Source organism: Hyposmocoma kahamanoa, unplaced genomic scaffold, assembly GCF_003589595.1.
Source record: "Hyposmocoma kahamanoa isolate Upper Pololo Valley unplaced genomic scaffold, ASM358959v1 64, whole genome shotgun sequence".
Lineage (NCBI taxonomy): Eukaryota > Metazoa > Arthropoda > Insecta > Lepidoptera > Cosmopterigidae > Hyposmocoma > Hyposmocoma kahamanoa.
The window spans coordinates 11651529-11674553 of record NW_020653852.1 but is presented as its reverse complement, the minus strand read 5'-3'; the positions used below and the strand labels follow the sequence as shown (position 1 = coordinate 11674553).

The 23025-nt window shown below is 34.9% G+C and overlaps 3 protein-coding genes and 1 long non-coding RNA gene across 5 annotated transcripts; 2 read left to right on the top strand and 2 right to left on the bottom strand.

Moving 5' to 3' along the window:
- Positions 1 to 8897: 8897 nt before the first annotated feature.
- Positions 8898 to 11447, bottom strand: LOC113231046. Of its 2 annotated transcripts, none has more exons than XM_026465207.1 (3): positions 11391 to 11447; positions 9914 to 10526; positions 8898 to 9337 (listed from the first exon to the last, which is right to left on the bottom strand). In XM_026465207.1, the coding sequence occupies exons 1-3, from the start codon at positions 11406 to 11408 to the stop codon at positions 9093 to 9095; spliced, it is 876 nt and encodes a 291-aa protein (XP_026320992.1). In that variant the 5' UTR covers positions 11409 to 11447; the 3' UTR covers positions 8898 to 9092. The 2 variants fall into 2 exon arrangements, with proteins under 2 accessions (XP_026320992.1, XP_026320993.1); XM_026465208.1 differs by having other exon boundaries at positions 8907 to 9337; positions 9838 to 10526; positions 11391 to 11441.
- Positions 11448 to 14486: 3039 nt separating this feature from the next.
- LOC113230881 lies at positions 14487 to 15584 on the bottom strand. The gene is made up of 2 exons (XM_026464985.1): positions 15504 to 15584; positions 14487 to 15392 (listed from the first exon to the last, which is right to left on the bottom strand). Exons 1-2 carry the CDS (start codon positions 15519 to 15521, stop codon positions 14487 to 14489), a joined length of 924 nt encoding a protein of 307 aa, XP_026320770.1. The 5' UTR covers positions 15522 to 15584.
- Positions 15585 to 15951: 367 nt separating this feature from the next.
- Positions 15952 to 17472, top strand: LOC113231133. Its single transcript, XR_003310532.1, has 3 exons — positions 15952 to 16585; positions 17154 to 17289; positions 17385 to 17472. It is a non-coding gene; the product is annotated as an uncharacterized LOC113231133 (long non-coding RNA).
- A 159-nt stretch (positions 17473 to 17631) lies between these two features.
- LOC113230880 lies at positions 17632 to 19091 on the top strand. Its single transcript, XM_026464984.1, has 2 exons — positions 17632 to 17661; positions 17795 to 19091. Exons 1-2 carry the CDS (start codon positions 17632 to 17634, stop codon positions 18485 to 18487), a joined length of 723 nt encoding a protein of 240 aa, XP_026320769.1. The 3' UTR covers positions 18488 to 19091.
- Positions 19092 to 23025: the final 3934 nt, after the last annotated feature.

Sequence of the window (23025 nt, the reverse complement as noted above, 5' to 3'; positions counted from 1 at the left end):
GAATTTTTTATGTGTTTGAGTCATGATCAGACTTGTTAGCCGTAGCGCCATCTATGAGAAATTTATGATATTTCGCGATCTCGCACGAGCTCGCGCTGTGATTGTGGATAGTGAAGATTCACTGCTGTTCAGTTCATACCCGTTCCCACAATCTCGCGATTGATATTAATAGCCATCGCGAGATCACGCGAGTTCGCGTGAGAAATCGTGTTTTCATTGCAGAGTATATTACTCTATATATGTATAGGCAGCAATACGTTTCAATATTACATCAACACATATTTCAGTTCTCGCCTCGCCCATCCGTGTCAATCTAGACCGTTTCCATAGAAGAAAGGCTATGAGAGAATTGAAATTTTATCATATAAATTTCAATCCTCTTCTCGCCTTTTTTTAGTTTAATTTTCCAACATTTGTTAGAATAGAATAAAGAATAGAATATAATAGAATACGTATTTGTTCGCGGGAAACTGCGCACTTCATTAGATGACTTTCTTTTGTTTCAACAAATGTGTAGATCGATAGCCAGAAATACAAGCCAACGACACGTAGATTTTTCTTTCAGTGGCATTGCAACGTATATTGCCGAATTAGTATCATAAAAAAAACTCAAAACATTTTCAACAATTAATCAGTTTTCCTTTTCCAATGTATCTTTATTTAAATATTGTTAAAATCCCTTGAGGAAGATTAGATTCTTATTATTATGTGTCCAAAACCATTTTATTTTATGCGGCATGTATCAAAATGGTTACATTAATAAAAAAATTGGGTTATATTCACAAATAATTCATAGTACATTTGTTATGCTACTTTTTGATCAAACTGTTTTACATATATATATATTATGCTATAGAAGAATTATGTGGGAAAAACACGCGTGAATTTGCATCAAATTCTCGTATGAAATATATCGACTTTTTGTTTGTACGTGCGTGAGTTGAACTCATTATATTATTTATCATGGTCAACTTATAAAGCAACAAATATATCATCAAAACGTTTAAGACTTCCTTCTTTATAACTTCGTTTGTTTAAACAAGGACGAATAGTATTTATAATGTTGATTGGTTTTGGGTTTTTCTATGTGACAAAAAATATTTATCGGCATTTTATGGATAAATATTTTTTTTACATTTCTAATTTTTATCTTCCTTAGAGGAAATAGCTTAGGAAAATACCGTTTACCCATTGCTCTACCGTTTACCCAATTAATTGTCACTAAACTTGTGGAAAAACAGCTACAATCTTCAGCAGTAACAAGTGGGAATTTAACAACATTTATTTGATTTCGAAATACAATATTAAATAACTTTTTCGTCCCGTCACTTAATATTTTAAAAAAAAGTAATAACATAATGGTTTATTTATTTCTACAGACACACCGGCAGTATTTATAATAACATAATATAATTTTAAAATAACGAAGGCCACAAAAAAGTATACAGTTGAGATCCATTCTCGTATTTCCATTAATAAGCACTTATTTATAAAAATATTGATACAGGAAAAATAGAAGTATATGAGCGTTATGTCTTTTAATTCTACAAGACACTATCTCCAATCTTCGCATATCTGGTTATTTTTATTTAATTGGAAGCATTTGAAGTAACTTCCATATGGGGTTCACTGAAAAAAGAGTGATTAATGTAAATAAGATGTTGTTTAAGGTGATAATGTCCATATGAACCTATGAAGCGCAATGATTGTAGCAATAATTTTAATTTGATTACCGCATATTGTTAAATTTATCATAAAACCTGCATATTGTTATCAACTTTAAAAGGCGTGTTTACACAAGTTTGACTACCGGCTTTGGCAGACTACTGCGCTTTGCCGAAGGAGGCGCAGTCGACTTTCTGTTCGGCTGACGAAGTTGAGGTGCTGTTTCCAGAGACACTCAAAAAAAATCGTTCGAAAGTTCAACAAAATTCTCGGGTAAGGTGACTACAGAAATGCTCGATTTTTTGACGATCGATACGTGTGATCGGTCAAAATCGAGTAAATGTGTAAGCAATGGACGAGTGATAACGTATTTTTTTGATTTAAATTAGGCGTTGATGCAAGTACAAATTTATTTGGTCGACCGCGTTTGCTCGATTAGGCCGACAGTGTGTACCTACACCTAGTCGACTTGGTTGACTTCGGCAGCGATTTACGTGGTTAGGTAGCCACCTTTGGCGAGTAAGCGAAAGTAACCTGTCGAACTATTGTAAAAGCGTTATGAGGTCATTATTGCAAATGAGATATTTACTTGATCATGGTTTCCCCTGTGTCAGGTACGCGTTCGGCAACTCTATGTCATTTGGCGAGTGAGAATCTTGGTCCATTTGGTGTGATTTTAAGATAGAATGTTGGGTGGTTATAAAGCAATTAGCGAGAGGAACTTGAGGAACTTGATATCAGGGAGGCGTGAAAGCGTGGCGGAGTTAGTACAGGACTCTAAAAAGGTGAACTTCGTATTTTAGATCAGTTGTAGTCCGTAAGGCTTTGAGTTAAGATCTCGAATGGCTTGACATATTCTCAATGGATTAAAATTGGAATTGGGAACTTTTAAATTGCACTGAGCCTAAAGTGCGTGCGGCTAGGAGTGAAAACGCGTCTTCTGTAAAGATCGCATATCAAAAGAAAGAGTACCTAATTTAAAGGATAGCTTAAGGAAGAATAGGTCTTAGAAGAATAACAGATCAGTTCCACAATATTTAGCTAATTCGTGGATCAGTTCTAAGCACTTTGGCCCTACATAATATTTACTATAGGTCCTATAGTAAATATTAGTTGGATTTTTTTCCGGAATCCACGTTTCATATGAACGTGTAACGAGAGAGACGAAGATGATAAAGGGGTAGAAATTGAAAAACAAAGTGCTTATAAATTTTAAACTTAAAAGCGTTACGTTAAATTTTAATCTTTAAAAACAGATTGCACTTTTTTAAACAAGCGTGTGCATAAAATGACTTTTCATTTATACGCTTTTTAGTTTAAAGCTTCCAAAATCGCTTAGAAAAACTTTGAAGCCCATAGACTTTATGTTAAAAAAATCTAGCAACATTGCCGCGAAAAGCGAGAGTTTTTTATTTATTTTATTTCTCTAAAAATTAAATCCAGAATTTCGATGTCTCTACATAACGCACACACTGACACACTCAAAGCCCCGCAATAGGGAAACCCTGTATCGCGGGTACCATAGACACAATACATAGACAGTCACAAATCACTCCCAAACTCACGAGAGAAATAAATGTAGGTCATACAAATATTTCTCCCGTCCCGGGATTCGAATCCGGTACCTCAGCGTGACAGACCACCATGGTAACCGTTCGGCCACAGAGGCAGTAGAGTTTTGTTATTATTTATAACACTGTCATTCACATTGACGAATTAATTTGTTTAGGAAACATATATGGCGGGATTTGACACTTCTGTGTGCAATAAAATATTATTGTATAAACAGGTCCTTGTGCCAGTGTGGACTTATGGTATCCAGCTCTGGGGCTGTGCCGCTAAAAGTAACATATGTACAGACAATACACCGTTCCAAAAGAAAATACTGAGGACAATTGTGGGTGCTCCTTGGTATATACGAAATGCGGATCTACATCGTGATATATAGCCTGTAAATAAATGATAATAAAGTACGCCGAAGCTCACGAACATAGACTTCATCATCACGTGAACATAGAGGCTATACAGCTACTAGACAATACAAGTATAGTGCGTAGACTACAAAGAACTAAACCTTTTTAAGTTAGTGTAAAGTGAATAAAATAAATGTTAGTGCCAGTGCTAACTAGACTATGAACATACAAACAAAGTGTCTTCCCCTTAACTAATATTAAAAAATATTTTGTTGATGGACAATTTCGTTGTTTAAGTTACTTTTATTTTAGGAAATTATGTCAAATCAATATTGCTTATTAATCTTGTAAATAGTTTGTAATTGGTTATAGTAGTGTAGATTCTAATTAGTTATAAGGTTTTGTTTTGCTTTATATCACTAATGACACTTAGGCACGTTGTAAAAACTGAAATGGTTGAATTATTGATCTGAGAAATGCTTACAACTTAAAATTATAAGCATGCTTGTGTACTATGTTAAAAAGCAAACTTTTTAAGTGCTTATCGTTTAAACACTCACCTCTGTGGTTCTAAACTACAAAGTATATTATGTACCTATTAATAACAAAGATTCGTTCAAATTTTCCTAGTAGTTAGGAGGAATTTAGTTATTATGACGACTAAGTATTTTCCTTGAAATGTTGTTCGTAATAAAAATGGAAAAAATATGGGAACATTACCATATCATCATAATTCCATCGCTAAGTTTGTTATAAACTGTGTTATTAAGTAATAATTAAAATTAAAGTTAGTGTTTTCCTTAAAACCAAGGAACACCCAAGAATTTAATGGAAGTATGAAAATAAAACGAATAGGTATGTGTGTTAATCAAAATACTCATACTTAACATTTTCATTTTACGTTACTAGCCGAAAATAGAATTGTACATTGTTCTACTTGCACGAAAGGAACCTTCCAGTGTGACGATGCGACCTCTTTCATCGTCATCCCACCGTTTTATCACCCTTTTCTATGGTTCTTGGCCACCTACTTTGAAATTTTGAATAATTCTTAAATTCTTTTTTTCGTCGCTCTTACTTTTATATCTACATTAAAATTCATGTGGGCCGAGCCTTCTATTTAATTACGCGAGCCCTGCTTGGTATTACGCACGCGTAATACCGCCAAGTTTCAACGATTTGTGAATCTACACATGGGTAGACGTCGAGACTAAATTTACTATTATGAGACTAAATTTAGTAGAGAGTGGCGACGGAAAGAATAAAAGTAAGAGAGAAGAAGAAAATAAATTTAAGAACGATTCGAAATTTCAAAGTAGGTGGCCAGGAATCAGAGAAAAGGGTGATAAAAAGGTAGGATGACGATGAAAGAGGTCGCATTGTCGAACCCGCACGACGTATCATTCCTTTCCTGCACGCAGGGTACTCTAGGCAACAATCGAAGAGTACCTGACGCCGATGGGCAAATCCTTTGACCACCACGGCAAGCTATAATTAGTGTATGCCACCGATAAGATAAGAAAACAATTCTTTTATTATTGGATATTACTTTGCTAGGGTGAGATTTAAACTGTTATGAGTTTGCACAATGACGCCCGTGTAACACGCGATATTTTTCCAAAATAGCATTTTAGTTTTGTATATTCAGATATCCTCATAATTCTTAAATCATTAATTTATGTCCGTCAAATACTATACGATATCATAAATGGAAGTGGGCAGGGCATATACCTATGTAGAATGGAAAATGATCGGTGGACAAAGAGAGTGACTGAGTGGATACCAAGAAACGAAACAAGACGTAAAGGTCGGCCGTGGAAAAGATGGGAAGATACTTTTATAGATAAAGCAGGACAACAATGGATGGCGAAAGCCAGGGATAGGAAAGATAGTTATGGAAGACAATAGGCTCCCCTATTTCCTAGGCCTACGCCGAGGAAGTTGCTAGCTAATAAGATAAATGTAATAAATAGTATAACGTATAATAAGTAAAAGTAACTTATAGTATGTAATAACATGTAAATGTAACTAGTAATAATTGTAAATGTCGAATAATGTTAGTAGTAATTAAAGGTTTATTTCATTTTATTTATTTTAATTTATGTCCGTCATATTATGTAAATTGATATTATTTTAAAGCGCAGGGTGATGAATAAGCCTGAAAAAAATGCCTTACAGTATAGCTTATGACTGTTAAAAAAATTTACAAGGACAGTAAGTATATCTCAAGTAGTACAGTCGATGCTCTATGATACCTGACCTCCTAGCCGGAAATTTGGTTCTAGGTAGATAAATATGTAATGAAAAGTGTTAAACAAACTTAACCTTTAACCTTTGAGTTGTAAGATTTTTCTTTGTTGAGGGATTTGACTTCCTTATTGCAACAATAAGAAAGAAAAAAAATCTTTCTTCAATATAAGAAAGTATACACTTTCTTAAATACAGAATACAAATTTCAACCATAAATGCGTAAAAAAGCTTTCAGAACCGAAACGTCGTCGGTTAGGTATATCTATGTACACACACACAAGCACGCACGCACGCACGCACGCACGTACGCACGCACGCACGCACGCACGCACGCACGCACGCACGCACGCACGCACGCAGGTTTGTACTATTTGCCACATTTTATTGAAATCGGTTAACGGATTGTGGATCCCGGAACGCGGAAGAAGTCGCACCCGTAGCAGCCACTGAAGATCAGGAAGTCCTTCAAGGAGAAGAGTCACGCTGGAGACATGGTGGGTACCACTTTCACATGGTGGGTACCGTGGTGGGTACCATGGATACCACCGTGGCGGCTACCATAAACACGGTTGGGGACGAAAATAACCATGAAAGTAGTTCTGATGGCTCTGCCCATGTGTGAGTAAAGTGCTATCGACATACTCGTGTAAACAAATTTTGTAATAAGGAACAAAATTCGAAGATGAATGTAATCTGTGATGTGATGTTTAATAAAAATTTTTCAACTATGTTGCACTTTTGTTTTTTTTTAATGACACCTGACGTGACGAACAATTTGCAGTGGCACTCAGAGCTTTAAATCGCAAAGATCTGAGGGACACTGTCATTGCGCCCATCGCCTGTCACCCTGAGACATTAGTTGGCAAGTCCCATGTGCCTGCAATTTCTCCAGCGTCCTTACCCCTCAAAACCGGAATGCAGATGCTCACATTACTGCTTTTTTTAAAATAGGTAAGGTGGCTGTACTTCCCTGGATGAACTCATTTCACACGAAGCTAAATTGTTGTATTTTCCAGTTGTATTTTCTTTGTACTTCTTTTTTTAGTTTCTTTGTACTATACTTATTATTTGAGGTTAACTTTTTCTTGATGTACGTACGACCCGCAACAGCGCACTTTTCGTCTTTCCTGTGTATTATTAATATGTAAACCAACTACTAAGCACAGAACGCTTGTAAGGATGGCATTAGGTTATTTCTTCTATTGCACCAAGACCTTCAATATAACATTACTACAACAAAATTAATGTTTGTTCACAAGAAAAGGCTCCTACTGATGCGACTCCTTCCACGTTAATATTGTTTTATTATAAAAAAACATGATTTCTGTTATATATTGAGACAATCGTGAACGTAAGATGAATGAATAAATGAATTAATAAAATATTCTTTATTGCATGTACAATTCGAGCGGTTAATGTGCAACAGGTGGGCTTATTGCAAAGTAGCAATTATTCCAGGCAACCTTATGTTAGAGATTTGAAATATGCAAAAGGAGTGCAACCAAAGAATCTTTATAAATACACTGCATAGCATACCTAGACAGATGGATCGGTCGTCTGGGGCCAACTTTATAACCTCCGCGTTCACCGGATCTAAATTCGCTGGATTTTTTTTATTAAAGAAATTAATAATGAAAAAACAGTGGAGTTAGGTGCCTAGGAGTTAGGTATTTGGCTACGTAGCCGGCGACGACTCCATGGCGTCCCAGTGAGGCAGGGTTCTAAGGTCGTAACTATTTTACAGTATGCTGACCAAAATACCGCGGTACTAATCATGAACAACATAATCGACATTTTTAACGAAATTGAGTTGTGAGTGAGTGTTTATGACAAGGACGTAGAACGTTAATGCTCAAGTTTATATGAACCCTGCCACAGTTTATATGAACGCGGCCGTGCGTTTCAGTGTGACAGGGTTCATATAAACTCGTACATTACAAAAATTCCCGCAACCCGGAACGCTTCCGCGGCAGCCTCTGTGTGGTCTGAGGATAAACCTGCCGTGACACTAAGCAGTATTCCTATCACAAGAAAATGCTCAGGGAATGAATCAAATGAAAACTTTAGGTGTTATTGTTCGAACCTTTTAGGTGGTCTACGGGCAAGATGCGTTTTTGCATATTTTTCCACATTTGTAGCACAATATTTTTTTATTTTAATACATACTTAAAACAGGATCGCATATGTATATCTTTAGAAATTATCTAACTTGGGCTCTGTAATATTGTTTTAATCCGTTGACGATTGGTAAATAAATAAAAATAAAATTGAACGGTCTCAAAGTCCATTAAATTAATTGTTGCATAATTGAGCCGTAAATGCGCGCAATAAACGCAATATAATAAAGTATTTACGATAATGGCGTTAATTCGATGTCAATTAGTCACACAGCGTACATTACATCCACGACATAGTTACTAACTAACAAATAAATGTGCTTGTAGGATTACTAAAAGTACATAAGAATGCAGTTCTATGTATAGTTTATTAATTGAATAAATTTTTCTTTAAACTATATATGGCTATTTTTCAGGTTAGTTTTCTTTACCTAATTTCAGTGGCAATTTTTATTATGTAAGTATTCGAGATATTATCGTGGAATATTAAATAACATTTCAGAATACAAAATCGAATATTAAATAATGCTTCATGATAATGTTTTATAATATTTAAATAATAAAAACTGTCACCGAAATCGGAAGAGAAAACTAACATGAACATTACTCAAGTGTGATTAGCGAGTTAATGAAAAGTCTTATTGCCTCACAAAACACATGAATAAGTTGCAATACGGAGCTGGCTAATAAACTACCATTAGTTAGAGATACACTCAAAGAAGAAGAAACTAAAATGATAGTCCTGAATATAACATATTTAAATAGCAATTATAACAAAGGCGTAACCTAATAATAAATATTCATAATGTACCCATACATCGCGTATCGGTAAAACGAGCTTTAGGTTCTAGTGCAACAAGTTCCAAATGCATAGGGGTTAAATTTAAGATTTTCGTGGTTATTCACTGAATTTTCAGTAAAGTTTGTTGTAAATAATACTAAATAATACTTAACTGTATTAATCGCATAGCGCGTTTATTAAATATTAGGCACAAAAAATTGCACCTACGTCAAAGAAATAATTTACTGAAACAGCGTTTATAACAACATATAATAATTTAAAAATACACCTAAGAGAAGTACACTGTTTCATCCTTCCACTTATTGTCATTAATAAATAACTTAAAAACACATAGTAAAAATAGCACTACATATGAGGCGTTATGTCATTTAATTGTATATTATAACACACTATGCGATCTCCAATCTCCACACATCTAGTAACTCTTTTGTAATTGGAAGCATCTGAAGTTACTTCGACGTGGGGTTCATTTTTTTCTTTAATACTATTTGGATTTTGTAGATAATTTCTGTCAATGTTTTTGTCAAAAGCTGGTCCATTTGTATCACTCAATTGAACGTCTTCTTCCACGCGACGTTGAACTTGAGCTTCTGCAACAAAGTTTATGCTTTCATTGACAGTAGTAACATAGTCAATTACATCAGGGTGGTCGTAAAACTGTGGCGACGTCGTCGGTTCAAAATTACCAATCGCATTATTAACATTATCAAAATGGGTGTTTAAAAGTTCCACTTGTTCGGTGTTCGAACGTTCGATAATATCAACAGATTTTTCAGTAGAAGCCGTAGTAATTATACCTACTACCTTTTCCGACCTCAGCACATTTTGTTGTGAACTGATTTCTGAAATAGTCTGTTTCAACTTCACTTTATTCGAATCAGATTCAGAGATATTATTATTATCGTTTGTTGGGTATCCTAATGATTCAGGTGAATCCCTAACACCATTTGTTAAAATTATGGATGAATCCCGAAGGATTTCTGATTTATTAAAGTTTTTCTCTGGTAATGGGTCATATAATTCTGCAGATGTATCATTAACAGAGGGTATGGAGCGTACAACATCAGCAGGTTTATTTCCAGGTACATACCCACATTCTATTCTGTCATCACGCATTTGACAGTTACTGTCAATATTTAATATAACTGTATCATCCTGGATCTCACCGACGTTTTTGTTGTAGCCGCACAATATTCTGCCGTTTATAATTTTACACATATTCTCGTCATAGTCATACCCAGATTTTTTTACGCTATCACCGCCAGCATCTCCTTGTCGTAATGCCAGCGGATGATAGTTTTGTACGTTACCAACACAAGAGGCACAGCTACTTCTGGCTATAGCGATGGTTTTTACGTTTTTAGGAGCTTCCGAAAGAGTGGCGGTGGTTTGATCTACGAGCTTAGTTGCGTTTTTGGCTAAGCTTTGTAGGAGATTGTTTAATGGACTACTTTGGTTTGTTTTGCCGGTCGTAACTTCGATGATAGTAGTTGACTCGTTGGTTGTCTCTTCGGTGTGAGCGTTTATAGTTTCGATTCTTGAGTCATTTTGAGATTCATTTAGTGGTGTAAGAACCGTTGAAGTAGCCTTTTCATCATCTGAATTTTCTAAATAGTCATCGTCATCAGGACCATCAAATTCATTATCTTGTGTTCTAGCCTGCACGTGAGGTGGATTATTGTACTCCAATCCATGCTTCATCGCTTCATACATTAATGGGTCATAGAGTGCATTTCCGAATTTAGGAGCTCCGTCAATGTTCTTAATACATAGACATACCTGAAATCAAATTTAAAATTACTTATTCCATCATTCAAGTAAAATGTTTGAAAATATAAATAAAATTAAAGACACACCTTCTACACAAAAAGGTACGACCATGTCACAACTGGCGGAAGTACCTACTTTTTTATGATACCAAGTGACGAGACGAGCAAGTCATGCATCTGGTGGTAAACGACACCCCTGTTCATAGCAGTTGCAGTGCCACTCAGAGTTTCAAATCGAAATCTTAAAGATCTGAGAGCCATTGTCACATTGCCCGTCACCCGGAGACATATGGTGCCAAGTCCCATGTGTCTGTAATTTCACCAGCAACCTTACCCTTCAAAACTGGAACGCAGTAATACTCACATTACTGAAATAGGTAAGGTGGCAGTACTTCCCTGGACAAGCTCATTCACAAGGAGCTCTACTGGTACTAAATCATGGTAAGCACCAAGTTTAACACTCAAATTTCCCATTGACACCAATCGGAAACATCCATGGAAACACAAAATATCATTTTGATCAGTTACTTTTCTAGCTGCTAGAGTTGTTTGTTATCACGAATATGATTACTGTGCTGATATAATGTCGCATCTTTTTGTTAGTCCCTCTACGTACAATTAACAATAAAAACGGAGTAAACTGTGAGTTACGCCGCGTTGTACCTAGAAAACCACGGGGTCAAGATCATTGGAATCGTTGAGTTTGACACCTGCCTCAAAAGCGACAAAGGAATCAAAACAAAGGAGTTGATGGAGTACAAAGAGCGCAATAAAGGCAGCGCCAAGGGTTATAAAGGAGATTAGGATATTTTGTGCGACGCTATATTCGAATGTAATGAACCATGTTGATACAAATTAAATTAAACATACTTACCAACAACAGTACTGACATTGTACATTAATATGCCTGCGAGGTTTTTATTCTGATTGACGCGGTTTTATGTGATTTTATAATAGTTAAGTCATAACGTTTGTGTACAGATGTCAACAAAACAAAATTGCATTCAATAATGCTAAGAATATTTACAATTTTAAGAATACCTAAATATTAGAATTACTATAATTATATTATATGGAAAATGTCGTGTCGTAACCGCCGAAAATTGTAAAATACAAATTAAAGTTAAATTGAATTAAAAATAAATAACAAATATCGATAACTATAGTACCGTAAAGCAACCGCTTTCAATATGAATTTACACAAAACTGGGTAATAATACATAGTTTTTTCTCAATTTTTACTAGAAAAAATATGAAATTTTTTTCCTATGTACAATATACATATTTGACGCTTGGTCAGAATCTCACCTGATATTAAACGGCGACATTATGCGTTTGTCTAGTGAGTAGCCCCAAATTATAGCTTTGGGGAAACAGATTCCAGCTGTGTATCCCAGTACTTTGAAAGAAGCAAAGCACTTCGTGGGAAGGGTAGTACCGCCGTCCGTCCATATCATAGACAACCTAACCGACATTTTTAGCGAAATTGAGTTACTAAAATGCAAATAGATTCGGTCGTTTATTCAAGGAGGGTAGAGAGGGTCGTGGAAGAATTAAATTTTATGTATACAAATTAGTCAGTGAGACCATGTTGTATGCGAATCGGTTAAAATCATCATCATCATCTCAGCCCGTTAACACACACTGCTGGGTACAGGCCTCCTCTTTTGCACGCCGACTCAATCGATCTTGTGCGAATCTCATCCACAATATTCCGGCCACCCCGACAATATCATCCGACCATCTAGCAGGTGGTCTGCCTCGAGGACGTCTCGCTCCTACCGGGTACCACTCAGTAACCGCCTTGGTCCATCGGTCGTCGTCCCGCCTAGCAACGTGTCCTGCCCATCTCCATTTTAGGTTCGCGACCCGTATATCGACGTCTATGGCCCTTGTTCGATGTCGTATCTCCACGTGGGGTATGCGGTGCGTCCTCCCGGAGGATATCCACGTATAGCTTGTCAATGCCACAGCGATGGAGAGAATAAAACACAGTCCAGTGTTCGACACTGTCGAAAGCCTTCTCATAATCGACGAAGGCGAGACACAAGGGTCGGTCGTATTCGCGGCATCTCTCCATCAGTTGTTTGACTGCGTGTATGTGGTCCATGGTTGAGTATCCACTCCGGAAGCCTGCCTGTTCAGGTGGTTGGTTTTCATCCAGAGAGCGAGTTAGCCTATCGGTTAAAATAAGCAGCGGAAAATATAGGTGTGATTCTTATAAGGAAATATGGTCAACAGTATGCAAAAAAGTCAAATGAACTTCAGAAACTGACACATTTTGGATATATCGCTTTAGTACTGGTGCAAACTGGCTTGTCGGTCATATCAGTAAAACGAAATACCTCACCTTTCTCATTAGTCCATTAACTAGGGGTTGTAATGTGGTAGCACGTTTCTGCGCTGAGTGTAGCTGCATTTAGTTATTTATTAAGTGCCTAGTGATGCTATTGATATGATGCTGTATATATATATATATATATATATTGACGGCTATCATTAATAATAATAATAATAATAATAATAACGTTTATTCCTCCACAAAAATACGTACATATAGTTCTTAGTAATTTAAGATACATGCAATAACTTATTTTTGAGAGCTGGTGCTTGTTAAAGGCTTAACGCCTGTACTACAAGACACCAGGCTCTCACCCTTGGAAATGACACATGATAATCTTAAGGTATTACTAAGGTTAATTGTTTATAAAGGAAAAACATTTAAATAGTGAAAAAATACATTTGACATTATTGAAATTAAATTTAAATTTTTTTTATAAAAATATATCTAACATAGATTTTTGACAACTATCAAATTATGCGTAAACAATGAGCAATGCATGGTTGATATGCAGAAAAGTGATATTTATTAGAGACGAAACTGATAGTGATTTGGCTGGATACCGGATATCCGGCGAGCAACTGGACCGGATAGCCGAACATCCGGGCGCTGGATATCGGACCGAACGGTCATATACATGTCACCATCGGTTTAGAGCGAGCATCGCCGTGATTGATAGATTAGTGAATGATTGCACTTCCGCACTTCCACATTGACGATTTGAATTGTTGCGGCCAGTTAGTTTTTGTTAAGACGATAATACAAACAAATACACAATAAAATATAAAAATATGGGCAATTTAGCAATATTTTAATATCAGTGCCGTTTGTTTGTTGTACTGAATGCAATTTTCTTGTGGTGGAGATGGAAAAAACAGTTACATAAAAAATATATAAAATAAAATTAAACTTTCTAGTTGTTATTTTATAAGTACTTGATAGCATATCAAACGTTACTCTTTTGTTTCAGTGTGATTTCATTGATTTGTTGTTTATGATGATTTCTTATTTTAAAACTTGATACCAGTCTTTGCCAGATGTTTTTTTCTAAATTTACTTACATGTTTCATTATTACTGAATTCTTATGTTAAATATTAATGAAATTCATTATCGTTACACATTGTTCATACGAAAACATAATTATTTTAAATCGATTATTATTGGACGACAGTTCACTGTTTATGTATCCTATTACTATCTTCTTTAATCAATAAATCAATTTATTGATGTACTGATTATGAATTTTTTTCAGTTTTAAACGTTCAGTATCCGGTCAAGTATTGTTCTATTAGCCGGTATGCGGCCGGATAGTAAAATTAGGCCGGATACCGGATATTCGTTTCATCTCTAATATATACATTAATATATACATTTTAATTTTAAATTTGAAACAATGTAGATTCGTGTAGTTGACTAATAATTCTCATTGGCATTAATAACGCCACCTGTGCGACTCACGAGTCATCGTTAGTCGTACTTTTTCGGCATTTACACTTAAATTGAAGTAGTTTTTTTTCATTGTTAAGATTCATGGATGTAGTGGCTTTTATATTTTCAGATTTATTTTCGCTTTTTCATTGACGGAGTTTACGCTGATCTAGTACTCGAGAGTAATATTCTTCATATTCTTAATAAAAATCGACATTTCCGTTTCTGAGATTTGATGAGCGAATATTTTGGTGAGGATCGTATGTTGCAGCTAGTTTTCTAAGCATATCCAAATTATCTCGATTATTCGTTGGTGGCGGCGGTGTATTGTCATTATCACCTTGGTCCGGTCTAGTTCGATAAATGGTATTAGAGTATGGTTCATAGTTAAGGTTTTGGGTTCCACCTGAGTATCCACATTCTATTCTATCATCTCGCATTCGACAATCACCTTGTAAATTGATGTAAGCAGTCTCATCATGAATTTTTCCGAGGTTTTTATTGTAACCGCATAATAATCTTTTATTTATAATTTTACAAATTGTATCGTCGTAATCGTAACCAGGATGAATTAAGTACTGTTGTAAATTTTCTTTTTCTTTAAGCTTATTGATAATGTAACTTTGCCTGTGGTGTTTAGATTTGATCACGGGAGGTGAGACGATTGGTTTTTGTTCATTTAACGGTAAACTCATAGAATTTTGGTTGCCCCATAAAAGTTCACCTATTGTTTTACCTGCGTTAGCAGTCCTTTTTTTACCACTGCGCTTTTTGTTAATTGGTTCGGTATATTCAATGATCGGTATAGGTTCCTCTATTGGTGTGCTTGTTGTATATTCATTTCCCCCCTTGAAACCATTTAATAGACTGATTATAGTCATAGTAGAAGTTGGTGTCATCCTTTGTGCACTAACAACTTGTTTTCTGCGATTAATATTTTTCTCTGGAGTTTTAAACGTGTCGTCTGTTAATTTGACGTCTGGTGGATTATAATAATTCAACTTCCCATAGTTAATACTATTCGTTTTAAACATTAAGGGATAAACTAGTGTATCAAATTTGGCAGCTCCGTTTACATCCAACATCGCTATAAAATAAACAAAGATCTGAAACAAAATTGAATATAACGTTTGATTTATAATCACGACATCAATTTTCACAAGAAAACGAGACTAAATTTAAGTCCAATAAGAAAATAACAACTATCGTACACTTACCGTAAAGAGAATTTGCATTGTGCTTTATGTTTCACTAGGATGTCATTTTGCTTGACGCTTTGTTATCGTATTGCGCGGGTTTATAGTATAATATTATAAATAAATGTTTTAATACTTAAATTATACATTAATGATAGTGTACAGCTTGCATATTAACATAGGTAGCAAATAAATGCTCAATGGGAATTATTTTTACACAAACTTATTCGTAAAATTAAATTTTTTGTCTTTGGTCGATCGTTCTTTGTGTTTTTCCCTGATGGAAAAGATACCATAGTCTAAGGTTTTCCCTAACATTTAATTTGACAACTTGAAGCTGATAGTAGTGAACATAAAAAGTAAAAATATTAAATTATATCACCAAAATCAATTTTTCATATCAAATGTCTGAATAGGACAGTGCATAATATTATGCCATAATTGATAAAACAATTGGATAAAATGTTCAGGATCATGTAGAAGAACACTACCAGAAAATATATGTCTTATAATTATGTCTAATATGTCTACAAGAGAACCAAACTGTAAACCTATCCAAGAGAAGCTGTTCCCTAAAATTATAGCGGTGTATATTTGAAGATTCGGAAGAAAACTTTATTACTGTGTACTTATTATTATTGCCAGCTCCAAGAAAGCTGAGAAAGCAAATTTTCCAAGTTTTATTCGTACTTAAATTTTATTTTCAGTTATGGTTATTTGCATGCTGAAGTACACCTGAAACACCTGAACGGCTCCTGTTCAACAGTTGGTTTAGAGAATTATCAGCAATACGAATACGCTCGAAACCATGCTAATTTAGCTCACTTGCACCGACAAACCACAATACGAAAAGAATTATAAAAAAAATACTTCTTTTTATGACCGTAAATTTGGATTGCCTCAATGGTTTGGAAAAGGCAGAAACCTGTGATTTCCTCACGAACTAGAACACAAATTCAGCGTTCATACAACACTGATACCTGGCGTAAATCCATGCGTCGTTTAATATTCCGAATGTTTAATAAAAAGGGAAAGCCAATGGAAGATCAAGCTACATATTTCTCTAATTTAGAGAAACCTATACACCTGAAGGATCGCGGAGTGTCAGTACTTTATATTAATGAAAATTTTTCGTATCCAGTCAATTCTGAGCATATTCAAATAGTTAAAGGGTTAGACATAGACGAGGTTATTGAAAAATATGGATTGGATCAAGATGAAAGTAATGTTGTAAGAAGTATGTTTCGGGACTACAATGAAGAAGTGCCACTTTCTGGACTTGGAGGTCACGTAGAATCTAGAGATGAATTAGGCGCACAAACCTTGACTGCAATGATAAAAGGATATCGAACAAGGCGAACGAAAAATAGACTATTATCATTATTTAAATATTTTTATTATAACCATGATAATGGTGATATTATAAAACCGTCAAAATCGAAATCATCTGGGAGTATAAAAGATATATTTGGATGTCCATTAGACGACACTAAAATTCCAAATAGAAGTTTTACAAGTTCTGCTAGTCTTACAAAAACCGTGTCACATTCCCTTCAGCGCGCAAAGCTTACATTATCACATGCCCTTTAAGGAGTACAGTCTTCGGTAAACTGAAGATTGTCATGTATTTACAAGACGCAATCAGTAACGGATATCTATTTTTGTTGACAGGTTTAAGAAATATTTCTTTAGATGACTCGTTTGGCTTATGAGTTCCTTTTGCCGCTTTAATTTAAGCGATGACTATATATATAAGGATATTAAGCACCACTAAAGAACAATAAGACAAAGCAATATTCCTACCTACGTAAGTATAAATTTAGGCTGGGTTGTGAGTTGTATAAAAATGTTACTTTGTAATTGCACATGTTTTTTTATCTAAATGCGATTTAATTGTTGCAGGAAATTGAAGGTTATAGAAACGACATATGACTTCATAATAAAAATTTTTCCTACGAAGTAGAGTTGACTTCGTTTATTTAGTCCACGGTTTGATGTCAAAAATATAAAAATGTTGTTAACCGTCTTGTTTTATTCACTAAGTAGTTTTTAGCCTTTTTCTTACTAACCTTACTTGATATTGAATAAAGCTAATTGAAATGTACAACTTCGGTGAATTTGTGATAGGATAAATTGATTTGGTGGAGAGATGTGGAGTCACGATGTTAAACTTTTAGTGGTTAGTCAGTGTTAATTTTTTATATTCTTTACCGATCCTTACTGCACGTTCTGACAAAACTGTAAATGTTATGGAATCTAAACCTTGCAAGCCTTTATCGTCGGCGATTATTTAAAGTATTTCTGTTGTTCAGGTATGTGTTGCTGTGCTCCTGCATACAACTACAGGGAGGTGCATATCCTGTCATTATCCTCAAAACTCACGAAGCAAGATTCGGCGTGATGAAGACGGTGATGTCGTGGTTCTACAAATCCCGTCAGAACAAAAGACGTTATCCGATCACTACGATATCAAAACTGAGCCACCACCGGCACCGAAAAAAGTCGCGAAAAGAAAAGGTTGTTGTCCCTATGAATTTGATAGCTCCAATTGTAGAACAGGAAATGATCGCGTTCAATGTGGTTATGATAAAAATGTAGGGGGACTTAGTCCGGATGAAATCCAAAAGGAGTTGTCAGGAGGATGTAGGTTGCGTTTTGGCAGAATAGAATGTGGCTATTGGTATCCGCCATATGTCAACGTCAGACGACCGCTAGCATGGGACAATCCTCCTCCGGTAATAATGCAACCCGTCGGTTTTGATAGAAATGGTCCCCAAAAACTGAAAATGGTGAAAGCTAGCAGTAACTCTCCTTCAAACACGAGAAATAGGAAATTAGTCTCAAAGTTCGTTAATACCCTTGAGATGCTTGACAGTAGTAAGGTGTTAAGGCTTAGAAAAAGCCCCGAGAATAACTATAGTAGAGTGCAACAGCGTAATGGACCTCGAGGGAATCAAATTAATTGTGTAGAGATTGACGATCGCATTGTTTGTAAACCTATTTAAAAACCGTTACTGTTATAAATTAGGTAATTTGTATAATAGGCAAATGAGATCGAAAAAACATTTTAGCACATATTATTTAAAGATAAAAGTTGTTTGGCCATTGTTCAGTGTTAAGTATGATAAGTCCTTTCATTAAGATTGGCTGAGGTCAGGTTCTGTACGACATCTGAGTTTTATAGAATAGTGTTCTAGGCAATTGACGTTTGTCATAACATTTTTGTACGACTTTTTTCCAGACATATTTCAAAATTATTGTTTCTTTCTTGTCTAGACTTGTACTTGTTCTCATGAAAAAAAATTTTTACGCATGCAATAAGCGTCTTGAGTTTTGACGTCGATTTCATAAATATTATGTACTTTGAAACTTTTTTCTTTACACTAAAAGAGTGTTCAATAAAATTGAAACACGAAGCGCCTGAACCAAACAATTAGTTAAAGCGCAATCTAAGGAATTTGATGAGGATATTTTTTTGTATTATATACCGACGGTTATCGTATGAAATTATCCTATAGGTTTTTAGTTAATTTATTATTACTGTACATTATTGTTCCCAAGTTGCAAAAGGGTTAATGAAGTAAATTGTGACAATGTCGACTGTCTATCATATTCTTATATATTTTCGATTCCAATTATGTTGTTGCAAAAAAATGGTTGAATGAAAGAAAGAGTTAGGTTTTATGTATGTGCTATTTACGAACCACATGGGAATCTATATATAGTGAGAAAATTGTACGTCTGATGTGTTTGTAACCGATATTTGTTATTTTCCTTTTTATAGATTACGCTTGTCATTTTCATGCATAACCCAATCATGTTCCTCTTCATCTTCTCATCCTGTTTCCATGTCACCCGCCAACAAGAAAAAGACGATTCTAAGAATTTGCTGAAATCAGTGGGATTATTCTTCATGGTGAAATGAATGAAATGAAAAAAAAAATTGTCACTTTTTAAGGGCAGAAGCTGTATTAGTGTATGATGTTTTTCAAGATTCAGGTTTATGGACGTTATGGGTTTTATTCTTAGAGGATGGAAAAAAATAAAGGAAACGAGCTGTTTAACTACGGACTAAACGTACCTAACTAAACCAAAAATGTTCACCACAAATGGCAGATTTAGCGTTGAGCCATAATCATAGATAGTCAATATCGACATGCAAATGTATAGCTTGTATGTTGAAACTGTTGTTACTGTGTTTTATGTTTCCAAATTTTTATAATTTAACTGTAATCAAAGTATGATTAATACTTAGGCTATTATTACTAGGCAAGTTATGAACCATTTTAATCAAAATTAAATATAAAGTTATTTACCAATAAATATAACGATGGAATTGCATTATCATGTAGGTAATCTACTTACATTCAAAGTTCTATTAAAATTTGCCTCTTCAAAATGGAGCGAACAAACGAAGATGATATTTGATCCAATTCGGTTCTGCAATTCAATTCAATTCTGTTCGGCAGTCCTATAATTTCCAACCATTATCTCGTTCTTTTTTCATTTGTAGGTAAATTTAAAAATAATAATAATGAAATAATAAAAACCTCGCAGTGAATTGTGTCAATAACAGAATATCGATAATATGCTTACAAGAACAACACTATCTCAAAATAATCGTTATCAACAATTATCAAAATATACTAACAAACAGGCAATCTAAAGTAATCAAAGTAAAATTCGGCAAGACTTATGAATTAACTACTTAAATAAAAAAAAAAAAAACAAATTTATTGACTTAACTTAATCTAGGTTACATATATCATTGCCAGTGAACTTCTTTTAAGTATGAAAATACCTGTGTCAGAAGCCACCGCTCCTCCAATCCGGTACAATTATTACTTAGATTAAGTGCTGATCTTATTTTATGTTAACAAATTAAGATTAAAAATTAATTATGTGGATGGGTGCAAGCGTGGATGGGTGCGTGAGTGAGTGTGTGTGTGTGTGTGTGTGTGTGTGTGTGTGTGTGTGTGTGTGTGTGTGTGTGTGTGTGTGTGTGTGTGTGTGTGTGTGCGTGTGTGTGTGTGTGTGTGTGTGTCTGTGTGCGTGTGCGTGTGTGTGTTTGAGCAGGTGATTACTTAGACCGAGACTCGCAAAAGATTTTCAACTTCATTATAATTTTTAGACTTTAACCATTTAGTTGTCTCATTACGACACTCATAGGCATTTAGCGAATATACATGTAGCAGTTTATTAATTTGATTATAAATATGAGTGGATTGTTTTTTGTATTGTCGAGACGCAAAAGTTGTCTTAATTATATGTACGGGAGCAACATTAAATTTTCTTCTTTTCTGAAGAAAAGCTGCATTGAAACCTATATTCTTGTGCGTTCTAAGTACAACCTGAAGAATATATAATTTACGTACCGTTAACAAGTCGCCAATGGAGTACAGTAGCTCAGTGGGAAATCTACGAGGTTTTTTAAACATTACTTTCAAGATAGAACGCTGAGCTCTCTCTAACTGTATAAACTTCGTCTTAATAGATCCACCCCAAGCTGGATGATGAATAAATGAGTCTAATTACATGAGATATTTGGGCTATTGTATGATTTATAGGCAGAGCAATAACCGGTGTAATGTAACATTCGGTTGATTTCTGCTTTTTCTATTGCCTCACCCCTTAATGCTGCAGCGATGCATTTTTATCAATACTTAATTGTTCTCATTGTCAATATTCTTGTCCATTTCATTACAATTCGTGCGAATAATTCACTAAAACATTTGGCCAAACATTGGTTTTGACATTTGATGTACTTCCCTTTGACAATCGGAAACGGTTATCAAAGGATACTACAAAAATGGCAATGAGGACAATTGACATTTAAGATGACGTTACGTATTTTCGATTCCCTTTTTTGACATAAATCTATGTAGTGCTATCTCTTTTAGCTTACGACGGCACGCAGTAGATAAGCAAAGACAATAAAATGTTTATGTTTTCAACGTCTAAATGCATCGTATACATATAACGTCTGATTTATATATGTCAATATAACAAGTTCTTTGGATTCCATAGTCTAAGGTTTTATTAGATGCAGAAGTTTAAAATGTGGTAATTATAAAATAAGCGCCATGCAACCTCCAATTAATCACATACGACCTAGTTTATGGATCATGTGTATGGAAGAAGTGACTGTATCATATCATCAATTACGTATTTCATGACGTCAAAAGTGTATTTTATAGGTTAAACTTACTGTAAAACCTTACTTTCTTTGCTCAGCGATCTAAAAGAAACATGGACTGTACAATGCATGATGGCTTAAAACTTTCTTTAAAAATGTACGAAACAAGAAATACAAATTACACATATTGTGATCCAATCTATTGTTGCTGATTACAGACGATTTTTTACAACTTTTGCTAGTCTTACAAAAAACAGTGTCACATTCCCTTCAAAGCGCAAAATCTTCGGCAAAATAAAGATTGTCGTGTATTTACTTTAAGATGTAATCTGTATTGGATACCTATTTTTGATGAATGGTTTAAGATTTCTTTTGATCAGATGACACGTTTGGCTTGTAAGCTCTTTTTGCCGTTTTAATTTAAGCGGTGTCTAAACAAATACAGACATTGTGCAGCACTGAAGAACAAGAAAACAAAGTAATATTCCTACCTTCAGTAAGTATAAATTTGGGCTGGATAAATAAAGAGTTGTTATATAAAATGCTACTTTGTAATTACATATATTTTTTATCTAAATGCTATTTACTTATTGCAGGAAATAAAAGGTATAAAGAAACAAACATGACTTCGTAATAAAAACTATAGCAAACATTTATCCAACGAACTATTAGTACTACTACCAGTACTTCGCTAATTTTGTCCATGGTTACCAAACCAAAAAATATAAAAAAGATCTATATTGTTTTATTCACTGAGTAGTTTTTAAGCCTTTTTCTACTAACCTTACTTGATATTGAATAAAGCTAATTGAAATGTACCACTTGGTGAATTTGTGATAGGACAAATTGATTTGGTGGAGAGATGTGGAGTCATGATGTTGAACTTTTAATGGTCAGTCAGTGTTAATTTTAATGTACTCGTATTCTTTAGCGATTCTAACTACAGATCTGATAAAACTGTAATGTTGAGAAATCTAAACTGTTCTTGACGTTTTTGTCAGCGATTCGATCAAGTGTTTCTGTTATTCAGGTATGTGTAGCTGTGCTCCTGCATATAACTACAGGAAAGTGCAAATCTTCTAAAAGCACACGAAGCAAGATTGCCTCTGATGATGACGCTGATATGACGGTTCTACAACTCCCGCCAGTGTCAAAGAGAATATCCGATCATTATGGTATTAAAACTGAGCCACCACCGGCACCGAAAAAAGTTGGGAAAAAAAAAGGTTGTTGTCCCTATGAATTTGATAGCTCCAATTGTAGAACAGTAAATGATCGCATTCAGTGTGGCTATGATAAAAATGTACGGGGACTTAGTCCGGATGAAATCCAAAAGGAGTTGTCAGGAGGATGTAGGTTGCGTTTTGGCAGAGTAGAATGTGGCTATTGGTATCCGCCGTATGTCAA

Coding starts and splice junctions, on each gene's coding strand:
- LOC113231046 (XM_026465207.1), bottom strand. Junction 9,338..9,913: donor CGGCTACAACAAAAACGTCG/GTGAGATCCAGG, acceptor ACTTTGTTGCAG/AAGCTCAAGTTCAACGTCGC.
- LOC113230880 (XM_026464984.1), top strand. CDS start 17,632: ATGTGGAGTCACGATGTTAAACTTTTAGTG. Junction 17,662..17,794: donor ACGATGTTAAACTTTTAGTG/GTTAGTCAGTGT, acceptor TCTGTTGTTCAG/GTATGTGTTGCTGTGCTCCT.